The following is a 21,416-nucleotide window of genomic DNA, read 5'->3' as shown; positions in this document are numbered from 1 at the left end:
GATTGTGATCAAAACAAAGGAAAGTAAACAATGCCATTTCCCACAGATCTGATCTCTTCATGTCGAAATCTCTGTGCTGATGACAAACCCAGAGTCCTTTGTTTCTACTTGATTTGATATATGATATGATGTATGGGACAGAGTGGCCTATAACTCATTAAGGTTGGCATCATCATTAAACTTCCTATGTTAGATTATAAACTGTTATGATGATCTATTATGATGATGAATGTTATATGGATTGTGATTCACATCTCTTTCATTTTTATAAAAAAGTGAGCTTGCCGAGCAGAAGTTTGAAGTGACATTAGGGAACAGAAGCAGGACTTTTTGATTTAGTTTTTTGAGGGCACTAGCTTTCCTCCTCTGAGAGAATGTTTGACTGATGTTTGACTGACTGAACAAATACATAAATGCATAAACCAATTTTTTCAACAGCTGCACGATAATTGTCACATCTGTGTCCTTTCTTCCAATCAATTATGCACCACAAGTTGTAATTTATTTATGGCCAATTCAGGCTCTAGTGATGAAATGTTAAAGACACTCCAAATGCAAAGTGATAGGGATGCCAAACTTGCCATCTTAAAAAAATACATCTGCTCAAAATTACATGCTGCATTGCATCAGACCTGTAAGAAAGTGGCTTTCTGCCCAAATCGTGGGACCACGAGTCTTATCTATAATACAATGTGATATGAGATCTAGAGGGAGATCCTAGGGTGCAGTTTCACTGCGTCTAGCCAAACACTGAGTTTCAGTAGTGACAAAAATCAAGTCCTGCTTTTTAACATTGTAAAAAAGTCATGCATTATATGAGCACAGTTAATTAGTGTCTAATAAAGATTAGAACTGCATTTAATATTGCTTGGGCCATCGGTTAAAAATAAAGAGGCCTCCCAAATTTGCATATTAAAACTAATTAGCATAATCAAGCCGCTGAAATCCTGTGCATGGCATTCAGAGAGCTGAAAAAGAACAGCTACAAAATGAAAAAAGAACCACTGTGTATTATAAACTATAGTAGTTTCTCCCTTTCAGATTATTTTTCTAACGGCACAAAAATCGGGATCACTACTATTGGTATACCTTCCAAAATCAAAAGATTTATTTTCCATTTAATTTCTTAAATTAAATTAAAAACAAAATGTATTAATTTAATTTTAACTGTTTTACAAGTGTCTCCATTTCATTTTAATTGCTAGATATATTGAATTATAAAAAAAATTTATTAAATGTAAATTCTCAATTCTTCTTTTTTTACTCTATTTTAATATGACCATTGCTGCCAAACGTACATATTTAAATATCTTAAAAACAAACCACTAAAACAAATCTACGCAAATTGTTTTTTAAACAGTCGTGCACTGTGTTCATCACTTTAAATATTCAAATTGATCAGACGAGGGAAGGAGTGAATTACAATACATTACCGATTCCCTGTATGATTTCCATAGGTCTGTCACACACAAGGAGAAAAATCAATGCGACAAAGCAGCCCAGGGAATGTCTGACACTACACACACACACACACACACACACACACACACACACACACACACACAAACGCGGCAGGACATCAACTCAGATTGAATCAGGGGGTTAAGGGGAAGTACACAGAAGCTTGCGCCTGTGTTAAACAGTCTGCTAAAGGGGGCAGGTACCAGCCCACCCAGCTAATCAGCAGAATTTGCTCTGATACAGGAGGAAAAGGATTTCTGAGCACATGCCTCTGTCACATTCATCACTAACATAAAAACCTCTGTAGGCTAAAACACTTGACCTCAATATGGGAAAAAAAATGGATTGCATTTTGTTATACTCAAATCAAGCCTTCAATCCAGAAAGAAAGTTTTAAGTCAAATAAAGCCATGCTGAAAGCTTATAAAAGAAATTGAAAGCATAAAGAGAAATCGTAAGAATGACATAAATGATTTGAATGTTTGTTTTCCCCCAATTTAAACCATGTTCTATGGTTATCATCCCAAAACCATCTATCTATCTATCTATCTATCTATCTATCTATCCCATAAACAAAAAATTAGTTTTTTGAAGTAAACTGAAATGTATTTCCACTGCTGAGGATTATACGACAACACTAATAGTAATTTAATAGTGCTTAATGTACTGGAGACAATGGCAAATAAGAAAACTGCTATCTATCTACATTTGTGGACAGGTTAGTTCCTCTCCAAACCCATCTAATGCGTATACTACTCCAACCCAAGAGCTCTTTCATCCGCTTTGGCACTCCCCCCCGGCCCCCCAGTTTCTAGTTCATAGTGCCACCCTCCAAACCAGCTCACTGGGGTCCCCAACCTAATCCTGTTACCAGGAGGTCTGGCTGTTTGAGGAGGCTTAACACGGCAGACATTGTCGAATTTACAACCAGCCACATGGACATCTGCCCTACTTTCTGCATTTCACATATCCCCCCAAAAAAATATGGAGAGAGACCTGGTTCATAGAGCAAGGGGCCATTTCATGGAATCAGCAAGCCAGTCATTGTTAAAGCTGTCATTTCTCCTCTGGGGCCGGTGCGCTTTAACTGAACTGTCAGCTTTCTACTTAATGCTTGTTAAGGGTAACAGGCCAGTCTGCTGATAGTACTAATGAGGACCAGAAAAAAGACACAAGCATGTTTAAAGGATGCACACCGATTGTCATAACAAACACAATGGTGCTGTAATGGCTAAAAAAAATCAGCTGCTCAAGAAAATTATGAAGATGTGAAGATTTACAGCAGAAGGTGAAAGACTCATACTTCTATAAATATGTTAATATTTCGTTACGCGGTCAGCTCTCTGCTCCCATAAACAAGTGCTTTCCTCTGCTTTATTATTTGTGACGCTCTGATTTAATTCCAATTACCCCATTAATTAGAAATCTTGTGCCCTCTGATCTAGAGTATGTTTCAACTAAATAACATTTGCCAGGTTTTATTTGTACACGGAGACCAACACTTGCTTGTATTTGTTCACAGAACAAAAAGTGTTTTTTTTTCCTAGAGGCAAAAAAACCTGTATTTGCACTGTATTTGTCACATAACATCCTGTGATAACACAATCAGAGACTGATTAAATCATTAAATACTATTAAGCACTCGTTTCTCCTGTCATTCTTCTCGAGATGTGAGTCCACAATTTGTGCTCTTGTTTAATCAGCATATTGATTATACAAAATCTGCATATCAATGGGATACATCACAAAAGAATTTTGGGCCAAAAAATTAAGCCATTTAAATGTAACCAAAAAACTATTTTGCCTTAGAGCTGAAGTGTTTAATTTCTGCACACAGCATCACTAAATGGAACTACAGAAGTAATAACTGTTAAATCAGATTAAACAGATTGCCTTGCCCCAAACTCATATCACTGCAATCACTACAAAAATAAACTAATTAAAATAAAAATCACCTCAATTGCTGAAAATAAATAAATAAAAATCAGTCCACATTTTCAGTATTTTAATGTTGTTTTCCAATAAAAATAGATAATCATCCCTTAAACAATACACGTTTTAGATGAATATTATATGTTCATTTACTTTATTTTTTTTCTCGCATTCTTTGTTTTAAGCATAAACTTCACTAAATATAGGTAGGTTTATACTTAAAACAAGAAAACTACAATTTAAAAATTAGGCAATAAAAATGAACTTAATTCAAGATATACTGTCTGAAAACAAGTCTTAATATCAGATATGATTCTCAGTTTTATTCGATTATATTTGATTTGCTTGAAATTCTTATTTGAAGAATATTTAGATATTTTGCAATACAATAAAAAAGTGTCTATTAACAAAATTATTTTTTGCAGCGATGTTACAGTATTTACACATCAGCCTACAAATGGCTTAATACTTGTCTCTGGAATAAGAAAAAGTATTTTAACACTGCACAAAAAAATAAATAAATCACACACAGAAGCTCGAAATGCAACGCAGAGAGTGCATATCTAAACGATGCTGTTTTTACCTAGTGCCAAGCAAACCACATTTCTGACGGTTGTTGTATTGCTGATCTGTTCAGTGCAGCTCAGTTCTGCTCATTAGGCAGCTGTCCCTCACTACAGCAGCCAGACCCACTTCATACTGGCCTTGCTAGTTCATTAGGACACCGTTCGCTGTCTTGGCTCCAGGGGTAAAACACAAAAAGTTCGCGGTCTGCCGCTCTGCGCCCTAATCCAGTCATGAGACTGGGCTCTTAAACACTATTGCGGCTAAGCCTGGCCATGTGTGCCTCCGACCTGAGGGACCCGGACCGCCAGCCTAGAGCCGTAATCTTTCCCTCGCTCTCTCCCTCGTTCTTACTCTCTCCTTCGTCCTCTACTCCGTTGCTATTTCTCCATGCCAGCATTGCCTCCCTCTCTTCCTCTCTCCTGCCTCCTCTAATGGCATTCTTCAAGAGCTGGCCCCGCCGTGCCGCCCGCTCACAGTCTCTTAATTAAAATGCTCCCACCGCTCTGTTTATGTGACCGATGACTGTTAAATTAAGATGCTGTCACACTGGGACGCAACAGTACATTTATATTTATTTATATATTTATTTTTGCCAGGGCGAGTTCCGCCACGAGCGCTAGGCCTCGGGACTGCGAGCTGACATGTTTTCTTTGTCTGAGGTCGGAATTTACACCATTTAAAAATACACTCCACCTCATTACAGCACTGCCCTAAGGAGGCAAGCAGTCGGCATTGGCTAATAAGGTATGTGTTATACAGAGAGAGATTTTAATAGGGTTTAATGTATGCAGAGGCTACGCTAAAGTGACATTATACGTCTTGAACAATGCTTTCTGGGGGTGTGGGGGGCCATTGGTGCTAAATCTGCAAATATTGCATTTGCACCAAGCTTGTATTACACGTTGAGCCTTCCTTGGCTTCAAAACCTCTGACAGTATCGACTCAGCCTGAGTGAGTGAGTGTGGGAGTTGAAACCAGAGAGAAAATGAGGATTGATTTCCTCAACAAAAAAAAAGAAAGAAGAAATATCCTGCTGAACGACATCTTGAAAATGAATATTGTAAAACCACCCTATCTATAATTACCATGAGTTAACATCATTACTCCCATACCACCCCCAGAAGTCTCCAATGAGGAAACAAAAGCAATAAAAAGAAATTCTGATTCTGTCATCGTTTACTTATTCTCATGCCATTCCAAACCTGCATGATGTTCTTTCATTTGTGAAACACAACAGGTGATATTTTAACTGTTTTTGTCCATATAATAAAAGTTAATGAGGTCCAAAACAATAGTGGACCCCACTGACTTTCAATGTATGGAGATTTTTTTATTTTATTTTTTTTTAAATATCCTTTTGTGTTCCACAGAAGAATGTGAGTCATACAGGTTTGGAACGACATGAGAAAATGTTTTTCGAATACAAACAAATGCTTTAAACTGTGCTGTACTTTGGGTTTAAAAAAAAACCTAAACCATGGTCAAGGATGATTCACTTGACTACACTTTACTACATATTAACCAATCTTATATACACTACTATTCAAAAGTTTGGGGTCAATAAGATTTTTTTTTATTATTATTTTATACTTTCATTCAGCAAGGATGCATTAAATTGATCAAAAGTGACATTTCTAATTATACAAAAGATTTTAAAAATAAATGCTAATGAATCGGAAGGTTCATATGACACTAAGAAAATTCAGTTTTGCCATTACAGGATTCTAAAATATATTCAAACAGACAGCTATTTTATATTGTAATAATTTTGTCACAATATTACTGTATTTTTGGTTTAATACATGCAGCCTTGGTGACCATAAGAGACTGCTTTAAAAAAAAAACTTTACAAAAATCTTACCAACCTCAAACGTTTGAATGGTAGAATAAATGATGACAGAATTGTCATTTTTGGGTGAACTATCCCTTTAAGCACCTTCTCTACCTGCTGTCCCCCGCCGCTCTTTCCGGAAACTTGACGGCAGATGTTGCAGCGCTAAGCTGGCTCTGAAGTGCCTCTCTGGCTCCCCGGTCTCCCTAACAACACAGTCAAACCACATTAGATCTCTTTATTTGTGCCCCAGGCAAGTTCGGCAGTGCAGCTGTGTCCACCCTCCGCTCTACCTTTGGTGTTGGAGCCCCTCAGGCGGTAAATGGGAGAGCAGAAAGTGTTCAGGCTGTCTTGAAAAAACTACATCTGCTGACAATCCAGCAGTCTGTCTGTGGGCGGAGTGGGGGGAGGGACCGGGAGAGGTCTCAGAGCTGAACAGATGTCTGCGACAACCTGCTTCCTTACACCTGTACGAGTCCTCGTAACCCCACGGATCCGGCGCTGAAAAATTCATGACCCCGGAGGGTTCCTGTCGGGCATCAAAGCCCCCCTCTCTTCAGCCGAGCGTACGAGGCCCACCTTGGCTCCGGCGAGGGACTCCTCGGGCTTTGATAGCTCATGCCTGCACCCAGTGCACTTGATCAAGGGCTTGAAAGTCTGCACGATCGAGCTGTGGTCTGACTGAAGTGTGCCAGGGTCCCGCTTGGAGGCTCCAGACCCTCCTCTCACATGTATTGAGAGTTACAAAGGTTTTAACAGTTCGTTTGAAGAAAGTAAAACAGAACAAGTGGCTCAAGCGTGACTGGGATATTGTAGCTAATGGGAGCACTAGTGCCGCACATGCGGTGAGGGCTTCTTCAAGATGAAACAAACCCAAACAAATACTTCAAACTGTGCCCTACTTTAGGAAAAAAAAAAAAAGTTAAATTGTAGTGTGCCCATTGTCAGCACGACTTGTTTACTTCAAGCCTGTTTACTTTAGTCTCACAACAGGATGATCCATTTGACTCAAGTTCACTTCATATTTAATATACACTACCGGTCAAAATTTTGGGGTTATTTAATGTTTTTATTCAGCAAAGACGCATTAAATTGATCAAAAGTGACAGTAAATACATTTATAATGCTGTATAAGATTTATATTTCAAATAACTGCTGTTCTTTTGAACTTTATATTTATCTAATAATCCTGAAAAAAATCTACAAAAATATTAAGCAGCACAACCCTTTTTAATATTGGTAATATTAACAAATGTTTTAGAATATATTAAAACAAAAAAAACTGTTTTTATTGTAAGAATACTTTACAATATTTTACTGTTTGCTTGATGAAATAAATGTAGTTTTGATGATTTGACAATTAGAAAAACTTTGACGATTAGAAAATCGTCAAATTTTTTCTAATTGTCAAATCATCAAAACTACATTTATTTCATCAAGCAACTAATTTGACGACTAGAAAAAAAAAATCTTGGAGACCCCAAACTTTTCAATGGTAGCGGCACATTCTGTTGCTAAATTTAAGGCCCTTAAATGTTTTTTTTGCACATTCATACGACTTGTTTGTACACACATATTAGTGCATTACAAAAGTTACAAAAGAGGAAGTGTCTGCAATACGAACTCATGACAGTCACATCCTGTTGCAAGAGTTTGCAGCTAAGGTTTGTGAAACTTGCACACATATTCACTGTAACACGCACACAAACACACACGCATTCCCCTGAACTGTTACAACACACACTGATACCCCGTTATGCTTCATTTGCAGCAACAGCATTATCTAGTTTGGTATAGTATATGTAAGGGTGATGAACCATATTTGCAATCTGCACTGGGGTAAACCGTATGTGGCTTACCTTATCTGTGGTAGTTGGGCGCATGAGTGAAACTCGGTCATACTGTCGCCGCAGAAGAGCCCACAGTGCCTCAAGTCGACCCTATGATGAAACAAAAATATAAAGATGTGGCCTCAGCTTGATTTCATTTCCACTAATCTTTGGAGAGAAGAGATGGCCTCAATAGCAACAGGAAGTGACTCACCCTGATTGGAGTATACCACTTGGATTCAGATCGATGGTATGTGGGTGGGGGTGCGGGTGGCTTTTTGATCATGGGTTCCTCTGTCTCCTCTTGTATTGACACCACTGCATTCTTGGCCAGCTCGAGCCGTGCACCCTCCTCTGTGGACCCTTTCTCTCCCCAACGGACCTACACAGAAATTTTTATTATATTATATTATATTATATTACATTACATTACATTACATATTAAAATAAATTAAATCTATAAATAAAGATATATATAAAGACATGAAATAATTTATAAATTAATGCCTGTCCCTCATTGAAAAGCCTTAATTAAAACTGCACTCCTCAAGCTGTAGGTTAAAAAACACATCAATAGAACAGCTTTTCTACAGCATCCCAGTACGTCCCATTCTGCAACAACTCTCAATTAATAAAACATTCTCTGCATCCCATGTTTCCCTCTTTACATGTCAGGCTGTGTTTTAAGTAAAGAGGAAGTAGGCAGGTTGATCTTAGGTAAACCTCTTCCCCAGATCCTGAGATGGTTTTAGAAATGGAGATAGGTTGTCTGGATGAATGAAAGCTTTCCAAACATTAAAGAAAGTTGTGCTCCGGTAAGCCCTGAGATTTACACACTCATGGGAAAAGTTCAGATTTCAGAGGGAACCTTAGTGATGTCTCCTTTACTTGGGAGCTTGGAGAAAGGATGGCTGAGCGTGTATCAAACCAGCTTTGAGATGGATACAGTGCTAACTAAGTAGCACATTTCAGCTGAACAAAGTCGAATGACAGAATGGAAGTCAGCAAGATGAATTCATCTCGTCACAGCAGTTCTCAATCCTTCAGCGTCAACATGACTTAAGACAGCGGGACATCATGGAAGCTGAACTGGCAGGGCCCTGTCACGTCAAAACCATCAGTCAGGGGCTGTGCTACATTTAAGGGGATTTCTATCAGAAACTTTGAGTTGTGTTGAGCTTGACATCACAGACACAAAGGCTTTTAGACGGGCAAGAAGAGCAAGCGTTCTTTTGTGGATCAAAAGAAAACAATATGTTTTCTTTTCCAAGCTCACTTCATTAATCCTCCACCTGATTATTCAGGTCTGAACCAAAATGATCAAGAATAGCTGACCCTTAGCAGTTAAGTATACTAATATTTGCATTTCATCTAAAGCAACACAAGTAGAACTACCATACCAAATGACTCCAATGACTTTATCAAATGAACAATATAACCTAGAATTATGTTAATAAAGCAATATCACATGAGCTGGGGTGCTGTTGTACTGAACAAGAGTAAGTTATTTTGCAGTTCTTTAAACATTTTAATATCAGTTAATATCAAGTAACTTACATTTCAGATCAAATTTGACCTGCTATTTTTTTTTTTTTTGGGGGTCTCACACCAATAAAAATATTTCCAAATGAAGTCAAAGTATTGCATGTCACCAGGTCATGCACAGTTTAAATGCTACAAGTCAATTTAGGCAATTATAATGTCAATGTAACATTATCATGTACAATATAAAAACTAATATTTTTTACATATTCCTGTATCTTTGAGATTTATTAAAAATGACATTTATACAATTTATACAATGTGTTATACAATTATTCTATTATTAAAGAATAACTTTAGGTAAGGGTTAGATGAAAGCAAAAAAAAGTACAATTAAATATCCAATATCGATTGATACTGGCAAATTAAAAAAAAAAAACTCTAATGTCAACCGATAACCAATATGGTATCAATATATTGTGTATCCCTATGTGTGACTCCAATCAAAGCACCCCACTCCATGTCCACTCCAGATTTTCCATTTTCTGCTAAACTCTCACTCCAAAGAAAACCAGGATAGAAAAAGAAAGAAAGGGAAAGCCAAAGAAAACCAGGATAGTCCAACTTTCCAAAAACATTCTAGCTCCAGCCTCCAGGCAAAATTACACACCCCCACTTGAACTCTGCACAGCTCATTAACCATTCAAAACTGTTGTATAAATTACAATTTTATGTTAGTCCTAGAATTATGAAAACTGTCAGAAAAAGAAACATGTTGATGTAGCAATACGTGACTTAATAAGCATACAAAGCATTAATAATGTCAGACAGGTCATCAACACTCCTGAGAGAGAGAGTGGAGGTGGTGGACAACTGCTAAATGCTCAAAGACAGCTGTGATGACATCAAAACCTTTCCTGTCATCAGGGGGCTGCAAATCATTATAAGCATCATTAAAGTGTAATGTCTCGATGTTCACCTCCATGCGTTTGATTCCACCAGCTCCTCTTCCTCCATAATAAGATGCATCCACGGTTGGCCACTTTTTCTTGGGTATTGGTTCTGGCTCTGGCTTCTGAAAAAAATAAATATGGACAGAAAATTGATCAATTTGATACTTCCAGCCTCAAAGAAAGCATTGCAATTACAGCAGATGTGTGACTTTTATATTTATGCACACTACCATTAAAAATTTTGGGGTCATTAAGATTTTAATTAGGACTTTAATATTTTAGGAATTATATTTTTGGAAAACATGATTCATTCCTGTGCTGCCAAAACTGGATTTTCTTATATCAGACTTTAGAGTCACATGATCCTTCAGAAATCATGCCAATATGCTGATTTGGTGCTCAAGAGACATATATTATTATTATTATCGATGCTTAAAACAGTTGTGCTGCTAATTATTTTTGTAAAAAATCTTGATACATTTTTTTCAAAACTCTTTTTATGAATAGCATTTATCTGAAACATTTATAGCAACATTAATGTCTTTACTGTCACTTTTGATCTATTTAATGCATCCTTGCTGAATAAAATTAGAATAAAAAATAAAAAATAAATCTTACCCCAAACATTTGAAATTTTGACTATATTTTAGCATTTTAAAAATAATACCCTCGAAGGAACAGTAAATAAACCTTTTTGTAAGTTATACAAAAATTACATGTTTATATATATATATATATATATATATATATATATATTTAAAAAAAAAACTTACAGGCGGAGGCGGAGGTGGATGAGGTCTTTGAGGGGGTGGGTCTTTAATAACCTGAGAAAAGAAAGAGAATAATTCTAAATTTTATTAAGCAAACTTGATTCGCAGTTGAACAACTGGAGCCTGGCACCACCACAATTGATTACAGGGATCTGCTTGTAAACTAACCCTGTAGGCCCTTGGTGCAAAATAAAGCCCAAAAATCAACTTGTTGACAGGGGAGTCTTTGGGGTGAGCACAGTGGTCCGTTTACCTCGTAATTAATTGGATGAGATTCAACGCTCCCCTGCAATCCCCCAATCATAAAGTCCTGAGGAATTAATTAGCTGCAATGAAATGCAGAAGGGAAACTTGGGCTTCACTCCATGCTGATCCCCAGTGCAAAGGAGAGGAGAGTTAACAGGATGAGATGTCTTCCTGTAGCATTTTCTCTGACTGCGTATCTGTCGCGAGAAACACTACGCTGGATTCAGCAGGTGACTTCACTCACAGTCAAGACGTCTTCCTCACTGGAAATGTCGTCATATTAGTGATCGCTCAGCAAACTGCTTATCAACTGACCTGACACATCTAACCACTCTTCAACATGATGGATAAATGTGTTACTAGACAAAAGTTTATGTTTGAATCCAATGTCATTTACCAGTCCCAGTCACTGAGGTGAAAATGGCAAACTACTGCAATATAATGGCTACATACGTAATTCGAAAAGCTCAGCATAGATGACCCTTTGTAAGACTCCAACAATCTAGATAAAACGTCTTGGATGTGACCATGTTTCACCTGTCAACCATGTAACCCCTTCCATTGCAGATGCTTTCCAAAATGGAAGCAAGCCTCGTCTCATTAAACATGAAAGATGGATACACTGCCATTGCAGGTTAAGCATTTACTAAATTAGTTTTCAGGAAAAAAAATGCCTTTTAATCATCACATATCATGGGTAGAACAGCTGTTTTATTCACATTAAAGCGCACTGATACCATTTTGCCATTGTTACCATTATAATGATGGAAAATGATCAATTAGAGTTAATTAATTGCTCTTTGACTCACAACTGACTGCTGGAAAATCCAGTCCCATCCGTCCGTGGGGCCACAGCGTGTGATGATTAACATAACTTCGGAGAGAACCTTGTGCTAAAGGATTAGCTTTTTTTATTGAGTAATTAAACAGCAGATTTATATTTGCCAGACATATTGTGGGATAAATAAGGCATTACACAAATGACACGCTGGGCTGTTAGGTTCTCAAACTACCTGACGGACAGATGTGGAGCCGGGACAACCCTTTAAATGTGGTTTGGACGATAAAGAGCTGATAATTAAATCCTAAAATGTCAGTGTACTTAGCCATCTGACACTCTCACAAGGGCCTAAAAACTAGTGGCACAGCTGTGGAATCGACCAATCACAGTCCAGCAGTGCAACGTGCCCATATGGCTTTCGGGATAATTATATCCAATTGGAGTTTATAATCTGTCCATTTCACCCCTCTGAACACACTGTTGTGTCAAGCTGTTTCCCAGGCTTAACATGATCATGGACAAGTAGCAGGTAGCATATTTGCAAATTAAAATGGTGCATTTCCATTAACATAAAATTAACCTGTTTGCAGTAAAACAACAAATAAATGACCTAAGAGTGTGTTATCAAAACATAAATAAACATGCCTTTATCCAAATAAAATTACACTTAATATTTAATAAAAAAAATCATTTATAAGTAAAATTGTTTTTATTTATTTACATACATATATGGCACTTAATGTTTAGATAGACCACTGTAGTCGGTTTAGTTTTTGGACTGACCCATTTCATGGCGCAAAAACACATACTTTCATACCTGACCCTCTACTTTCTTATGACCTTTCTAATTATTATTTGATACAATTTTGGCATTTCTGCAAAAACCGTGTTGCTGTGGCTGTGGATAGTAATTTGTGTGTTTCTGGGGATGAGGTGCTTCTGTATTTCTCTGATTGCTGAAAACTGGCAAGGCTGAGTTTAAATATTAACAAAGCACACATGGCCCTTCTCTTGTGCCGGGGTCCCTGATGGAGAGGAACAGCAGCTCCTCCACCAAGACAAACAGGGCCGAGTCCAGACATGCTGCGGGGGGTTTACATTTTAATGCCTTTGTTGGTTTTCCAAAATATGCTTCCATCTCATCCTGGAAAGGCTCCCGCCAGGTTCTCAAAGAGAGTTGGTGCATATAATTTTGTGGTGCAGTGACGCTGATTGCCATAGCGATACTCGCCAGCTCCACTAATTCTAGATGTTTTGTAAGTGCACCATCTGTATACACAAGCACATCAGAGCCCGAGAAGCATAGCTGCTTTTTTATTTCAATTATTATTTTAAGTATAGGAGAGCTATACTATACACTTTGTTTGGTTAAAAACCCAAGCAACAGGAAAAGAGCTTCTTTTTTTTTCGCACATGAAATACTTCTGTATTTTTGGCAGCTGGTCTGGTTGCATGTATCAGATGATTAGTCAGGATGTGGTCAGGTCTGTGTATTGTGCTTTGCCTTTTAAAAAAACACCAGAGCAGTATATTACAGCAATAGAGCTCCTACTACTAAATTCTTATCTTACTGTAAACGAACGATGTAAACTTCAAGAGAATTTACAGTTACAATACCATATAGGCAAATATAAATAATGAGAAATAAACATGTTAATGTTAATCTCAATACCAGTTCAATCTCAATATAGATTCTGTAGGTGAAAAGGGACAAAATTCACACTGGGATGCTGAAAGACATGCGACACTTACAATGGTGCAGCAGAGAGGCCAGAACCACCACATCAGAGCCAAAGCCAACAGGAGAAAGAGCACCAAGAACACAATGGCCACCACTGTGCCGTCCGACTAATGAGAGAGGGAACATTTACAGTTAGCTTCAAAAACAGGATAATAGCAAAATGTTATGAAAACAGAAAGAAACAAAGGAAATACTGCATGTAATATAAAATCAATCTAAATTCTGTTATAAGTATATAAGCTGAAGAGACATTTTCAAAAATTCTGATCTCATGTTTGACTTACACATGTGGAGGCAGTGATGATGAAAGCACTGGAGATATACGATGTGCCATTGTTCAAACTGATCAGAACCTCCATTTGTCTGTAGGAAGAGAACGCATAATTGGACATTTGAATGTTTTTTTTATGTAATGGTAATTACACACTGCCTTGAATAACGTTTGAAAATAAGAATGACAGTTATTCTTTAAGCACAATTGTATATTCTGCTTTACTTGCCGAGATTTTTCTGTAATATGTTTCTGTACTATGACGACAGTTACAATGGACCTTTTTCACATTTCCGGGTTTCTCAGCAGCGGAAGTCGTCATAGTTGGGTTAACTTGAAGAGCAGTGAATGGGAGAGTACCACAAATATATTTTTTGCATTCCCATTTGCTCAAATAGCAAAAGAAAAACTCCACGATAGTGTTTTCATGACTTTCAGTAAAAGGGAAAAAATTGAGAGAGACTGATAACGGCAGTCAGAAGAGAGAACGATGTCAAATTTACCGTCCCTCCCATAGACTCTGCATTAGAAACACCCTCGCATTAGCATTAACTTTTTTTTTGTAATTTGATTTAAAGGTGATATAATACAAAGAATAGTGTTATAAATGTACATACATTTAAAAAAAAAATACAAATATGAAAAACTTTCGAGGATTTACGATGCTGATGACCGTTAAACGCGTCATCACAGTCTTGTGAAAAGGGTCCATAGAAATGGAGAAGCAACTATAGGGATGGGTCAATTTGGGAATTATTTAGAATATGATGTAATGTCTGATAAAATAAGTGTGTCATAATAGGGAGTGTTTTACAGATTGAATGGAAGAAAAAGGGAATTACTTTAAACTCATGTCGAAAGTAAACCAAAATAGGCAAAAAAGAGAAATAAAATTCAATAATATGAATTCCAAATTAAAACTAATAAACTAAAACTACAAATACATATAAAAAATTCAAAACTAGTCATGCTTACTGGTGTCATGAAGATTATTTGAAGTTTAATTCCTACAGAATTTGAGTTGAAATTCTCTTATTTACTGAGGAGGGAGTTGAAGGTGGCTTGCAATTAAGGCACTAATGATGAACGGCATTGTAATTTCCATATGTCTATTATGCAGGAGACAATTACCATGGGGCTAATGAGAATCCTCAAGCAGGAAATCGACTGACTGAACGCCTGAGATCCTTCCCAAAATGAGAGAATATGTAAAAAAGACAGACCACTGTCTGCAGAGTCAATGACGATGCAATAGAGACATTGCAGAATAAGAGTTATCTACAGCGAACAACAAAGATTTCACTAATGTTTGGGTCTTGCGCAAAGTATTACCAATGAGAACAGCAAGGTTACTTCACAAAAAACAATAGAAGAACTAACTTTTCCCATAACAGCCTAACCCACACTTTAAAATCTGTCACAGTACTGCACTGTAATGTAGTGTTTTGGTCTCTTGAGGGTTTTTACATGACATTAGCTTGAATTGTCATAGCCTTTTGAAAATCTAGTCCTGAGGCTGCAGGAAGCTTGTAAAGGGTTTTTTGCATGTTAACTAGGTCCGTGTGCTGAATGGATGAGAGGAGAGGCTAATTCAGCTGACATACTCAATACATGCAAATGGGAGGCAGGTTGTTAATCAAGCTGGATATCTGTATGTTTGGTGAAGAGAGGAGAACCGATTCACTAAAGGATTGTATTTCCTTGCACTTGACTCTCTAAAATTCCTCAGATCACCTTTGTTCAGTCTTTGTTGGACACAAAGTAGTTCTGGAGGAATATTTATGTGATGCTCCGTGAGAACTGATTACATTTAATCAGTATTCTTGGACACACTGCAATTGGCAACAAACACCACAATCAATGAAGGCTGATTTATTTATCTTCAGAGGTACTCTGAAACCACAATGCCTGCCAGAATGTCCCATGTCAAAAGAGGAAACTCTGTGGTAAACGCTAAAAGGCATTCCCAAAAGGTTTCCAATTACATTTATATTGAAATCAGGTGAATCCCATGCTAAACAAAGTTGCCTCATCTAATGGTTTGCTTTTGTCTAGAAATGCAGAGTAGAGGAAAATGTAACAGAAGTTCAGCAGAATGAGTCAAGCACATGGACACAAAAGTGCTCTTGCAGTCACAGAAGGCCCCTCATAGCACCACAGTAGACTGAGAGTGGTGTGTGAATTTGATTTATTGTCACAAAGCACATGGTGACAGAAACTGAAAGTGACGTAGCTGAATGGGATGACACGGGTGTCACTAAGGGCATTATTGCATTATTGAAGGCCTAACATATGCATCAGGCCTCACAGACTGCAACACAATGGCAAACAGGCCTGACTGAAGTTTGAGCAAAGTTAAATCTGTTAGATTCACTGCCAAGTAATGACATCACATTGTTTTTAAATGAAATGCTGCTATTATTTTTTCATTTTATGTCTGAATTGTTTTTTGTGCCAGGTTAAAGCTGCTCTGATTACAATAAATCAATTACACCTGATATCAGTTACATTAAAAAACATTGCCACCTTAAATAGTTTAAATTTGGTTAGCTACTTCTTGTTAGTAGCATGTAGCATTAACTATACTTTATAATTTTGGGGTCAGTTAGATTATTTTTTTTTTATTCAGCAAAGATGGATTAAATTGATCAAAAGCATCAGTAAAGACATTTATAATGTTACAAACAATTTCTATTTCAAATAAATGCTGCTCTTTTGAACTTTATATTAATTGAAGAATCATGAAAAAGGTATCTGTTTCCACAAAAATATTGATACTTAAGAAATATGTCTTGAGAACCAAATCAGCATATTGGAATGATTTCTGAAGGATCATGTGACACTAAAGACTGGAGTAATAACTCATGAAAATTCAGCTTAAAATGCATTAAATAGAAAACAGTTATTTTAAATCGTAATAATATTGAACAATTTTGCTGTATGTTTGATCAAATAAACAGCCTCAGTGAGCAGAGGCGTCTTTCAAAAACATTTATAAAATCTTACCAAACCCAATGGTTTCAACAGTAGTATAACTAACTACCTTTCCACAAGAATACGCTGACTGTAGTGTATTCAAGATCAAATTATGATTAACATGCCGCTTTCCAGCATTGGTGAAAACATCCAATATGACATAACCTGATAAGAAAACATCAAACTTTCATTCAAAAATAAATAAACCATTCAGCACGTCATTGCCTTTCATTTTAGAAAGAGTGACCATCATTTTATCATCTAGCAGAGTGAGAGGAGGAGCTCTGGTGGAGGCAGCGCTGCCATGTTATCTGGGCGCATCTCCCACCCCCTGTGCAGATGGAACTAAAATGGCGGCCTGACAGGTCAGATTGATTATTGATGAGGCACGTTCCACCACTCGCGCTGCAGGCAGGTGTCAGGTCTGTCCCTCAGTTATTTTTCTCACTCCGTTGTTGTTGTGAAAACGCAGGTGAGGACGTGCTGCTGCCAGACAAAAGTTCCTCATCCCCTCCAGCCAAAGACTCAAAGGGACGGGGCCGGCTGACAGATGCCCTAGATCCTGGTCTGACGAACCAACAGCTGTCGTTGCAGATGAGACCCTGATATCTGGCGCTACGTCACTGAACCACAAAGACCCTTTAAATCCCAAAAAGACACTATTTGATATTCCCTAGTGGTCTGCTCTTTAGGGATTGTTCAGGACAACTCATATACAGCATGTTTGCATATATGATAGAAATTACTTGTTTTCTAGGTGGCATATCCTAGATATGCTTCCAAACAAAAACAGGCTGTTTTCTGAGTGCAAACTGGACAGATGGGTAGAAAACGGACAGAGATGGTAGGAAAAAGACTGAGAGAGACATTTCTAGCACTCAACGATGTTGCAGGTGTTATGTGGTAGCCTATTGTCAGTATGCAGTGAATTATTTAAATTGGAGCGTGGAAAAGGGAATCGGTGCATCTGTCGCACATCCTTTTAAAGCCCTCCACCAGATGTGTTTACTAGCCGTTCATAGCAGCAAACTACTTAATGGGTCACAGTTGCCAGCCAAGTGTTAATTAAGCAAGCCTTTTGAATGGCGACCACGAATAGTGGATCAAATGTCCCAGTTAAGTCAGACCATCATTTCACACAAACTGCTCACAGCTAATCCCTGATCTAAACAGGGTGCTGTGTCTCTCGGTTATTTCAATAACGTAATGCTGTAACATGACATTTGAGGCCGGTGTATCACACAATATCTTAATGGGTCACAATTGCGTGACAGTGGCTTGGCTGTAACAGTCACGATACACAAGATACTCTGCTTTCTGTACATAAGGAGATCTCAGTGACACTTGCTGCATTATGAAACATGAATACTCACTGTCCCACTGAATACAGAACTGGAGCAGGACACAGGACATAGTCATTCTTCACCTTGGTTGGCTTCACCTCTGCAAAATGAACAGAAAGTTGATCGTGTTATGATCCCCAGCCAAACAAGCTGGAGAGCAAATTCCCCCTAAGATGAGTACCGCCAGGCCATTTATTATGATGTAGAGGCTCACTAGAACTGCTGACGTGTGCTCGGGAAGAGTTTAGGGAAGAGTGCCATTTTTTTTCCATCTCATCTTGAAATTTATTTCTTTGTCGCACCACTGCTGAAGGCACCCAGAATTCAGCATTTATGTATTTCCTGTCTGGTTACAAAAGCAGCGCGCAAACATGTGGATGCCATATGTGGATCTGTCATCTAATGATACTGCACTCATAAAGGAAACACCATACAGTCTGTAAGGGACAGAACTAGAGAGCTGACTGCAGTGGCTATATAGCATGTGGCTGCTTATGGAAAACTATACATGTATGACTTTTATACACAGTTAAATCATACCAAACCTATTTGACTTTATTTATTCTGTGAAACACAAATGAAGAGGCATTGAAAAATATCCATGCAATGCAAGTGTCCAGACAATGAAAGTCAAGTGTGGTTTAGGAGCCCCTTGGCTTTAACAGTATGAACCACAGAGACATTTTTCAAAATATTTTTCATTGTGTTCCACATAAAAAAAAGAAGTCAGTCATACAGGTTTGGAACAACATGAGAGTGAGTAAATTTTCATTTCTGGGTGAAATTTCCCTTAAAAAAATTTGTTTTCAGTCTTTTTGATAAAGTATGTTATATAAAACCATAATACATTAATAGAAACAATGTGTTGATGTAACTAAATGAAGTTATTTTCAGCAAATTAAGTCAGACTATATGTTTAAGTTTATTGAAAGAATAATAATTATATTCATTTATTAAATTAAATAATTTGAAGTCATCCTGCAGCCCTCCTTGAAGTTTCTCGGTGGGCCCCGCCATCACTGCTTAAAATCTTTGTTGATGTAGTTCAGCATCTTGTTCTGTCGTTAGTAACCTAATGTGACTGTTAAGCCACAAAAAACTTGCATCTTAGGTGCGTTGCATCCTGGGTGTGGCCTGCTTGTCACTTCCTGTCTGACACAACTGACTTTCAGACACAAAACCTCTCTTAAATCATTTGGTTTTGTCAGTGAAGTAGCATATCAAATAAGGTTGAGGTCAGTATATGCAGTATAACCATACTTACTGTAAATAACTCCATCCACTACGAAACTGCAGAGCACTCCTTCTGTTTGCCTCCCCAGTGTGAACCCGTTCCCTCTCAAAACAATGTCAAAGGTCTCTGAGGTATGTAAAACAGATGAGGACATAATGAGAAGCACTCCTGGGCGTTCACCCAAATCAACGACCACATACACGCACACGCACACACACACAAAAACACAATTGCATCCACCCTGACAGCTGTAAAAGCCCTTGAAATGCTTACCGTTCACACAGACGCTGGATGGCTCCACTGTTAGAATCTCCGTGCATGATTGCTTGAGGATCTGTATTACGAAAAAAAAAATGTATTCAAATCAGTACTTGTCACTGCTGAATCACTGTATCAGCTATCACAGTGTCCGGGTCTTTAGCATTCACGCTGGGGATATTGCTATGCCAAATCAAGCTCAATGAGACAAGCATCACATACAGTGCGGTGTGGGATAGACCCGTGTCAGCCGTTATGGGGAAATTATGCGGTGCCATTTTCCCTCTTCAGCTCTATTAGAGACCGCAGGCTGACATTATCATATAAACAGGCCTGTGAGAGGCCACAATCGCTTCTCCCATCATCCACATAAATCAACAGAGGACAAACTATGCAAATCTCTGTACACAACGGGCAAAAAGACAACATTAACAGAAAGATATGGTCGCCTGCAGTGGAGATGAGGCTTCAGACTGAAGTGGAGGACACGTATAAAACAGGCTGATTGAATATGACACCTGATAAACTCTGCTATCATTAAAGGGGAGAAGGAACACCGACTGAACGTCAGGGCTGAAAGATACTCAGGATGGTCTTTATGGCTCTTTAATGAGTTATGAGATGGCACGATACAAGGGAGGTTCATCGCAAGACGTTTCAACTTATTCTCTCTGACAGGTATCTATACACACATAGGAATAGACTTGAAGCATTAGAGCAGCCATCTATCTATAATTAGTACACATATCTTTAGAATACTCAATTCCGATTGGTTATTCATGACATTCGTGCAGTAACACAAATTCTCAGTGGAACTGAGATCACGGATTTGACCTTTTTTAAGCTTTTTTTCCCCCTTGGCCTTGTGTTTGGATCACCATCCTGCTGAAAGTGTTTTCAGCTGCAGTCAGATTTAAATAGCATTTCCTATGGTTTTCTCCAGTATTGTGCTCTGATATTCTTCTGATTAATAACGGCTCCACAGCATGATATTGCCATGACTTCACAATATGCTGTACATGAGGTGTCAGCACTGTAAGAATTAGCACTACAAGTACTGCTTTTGATTTTGGCTCAAAATATTCTTGACCTCATCATCTGTCCACAAAATCCTTCCCTTTCACATCACAACTGGGTCAATATTTATGTTTATACTCAGAAACCCGTGTTTACACTTAGATCTTTCTGACTATTTAAGCAAGGTCCATTCCCTCCAGTACAGGTCTATGTTTTGTGGAGTTATATACACTAATGCATCCTTGTTGAATAAAATTATTAATTTCTAAAAAATAGTAATAATAATAATGACCCCAAATATTTGAACGGTAGTGTACATATGCAAATATTTAAATGAAGCCACAAAATTTTTTTTAAAAACTGTATCTGCCATCAATCAAAACATTCTTGGAATATTTAATTAGGCCTGGATAAATCTATTCTTTAGGCTTTTGCTTTTTGCAAAATCTCTGTTAAGTCTACTTTAGGCCCGGACTGCAAAGCTGCACAGATGATCTCAAATCCTGGAAATCTGAACAGAGAGCAACATGAGGCCAACTAGCCCAGCCTCCAAGATTACTAATCACTGGAGAATGCCTGTGTTTTGCTGGGCCTGAAACTCCATTTGGCCAAACAAGCTTACTCTGTAACAAGATGATTGGTCTTTTTTTCATATCTCTTTTCTGGACAAAACAATAAATTACAAGGAGGTCCTGTCTTTTGTCTCGCATGACTAAACCTGAAA

General features: G+C 37.8%; 1 protein-coding gene across 2 annotated transcripts in view; it reads right to left on the bottom strand.

Annotated features, from left to right (window-relative positions):
- Positions 1–21,416, bottom strand: part of antxr2a (ANTXR cell adhesion molecule 2a) — an 88,260-nt gene that overhangs the window by 15,674 nt on the left and 51,170 nt on the right. For both annotated transcript variants that reach the window (XM_016453602.1, XM_016453601.1), the window contains 9 exons: positions 19,691–19,751; positions 19,448–19,543; positions 18,214–18,283; positions 13,878–13,956; positions 13,605–13,700; positions 10,829–10,879; positions 10,082–10,177; positions 7,835–8,002; positions 7,651–7,731 (listed from right to left, as the gene is read on the bottom strand). In XM_016453602.1, the coding sequence (XP_016309088.1) occupies positions 7,651–7,731; positions 7,835–8,002; positions 10,082–10,177; positions 10,829–10,879; positions 13,605–13,700; positions 13,878–13,956; positions 18,214–18,283; positions 19,448–19,543; positions 19,691–19,751 (798 nt within the window). The remainder of the gene's footprint in view (positions 1–7,650; positions 7,732–7,834; positions 8,003–10,081; positions 10,178–10,828; positions 10,880–13,604; positions 13,701–13,877; positions 13,957–18,213; positions 18,284–19,447; positions 19,544–19,690; positions 19,752–21,416) is intronic.

Source organism: Sinocyclocheilus anshuiensis, unplaced genomic scaffold, assembly GCF_001515605.1.
Source record: "Sinocyclocheilus anshuiensis isolate Anshui unplaced genomic scaffold, SAMN03320099.WGS_v1.1 scaffold1531, whole genome shotgun sequence".
Taxonomy (NCBI): Eukaryota; Metazoa; Chordata; class Actinopteri; order Cypriniformes; family Cyprinidae; genus Sinocyclocheilus; species Sinocyclocheilus anshuiensis.
The sequence above is the reverse complement of the archived record's forward strand: the minus strand, read 5'-3'. Positions and strand labels throughout refer to the sequence as shown.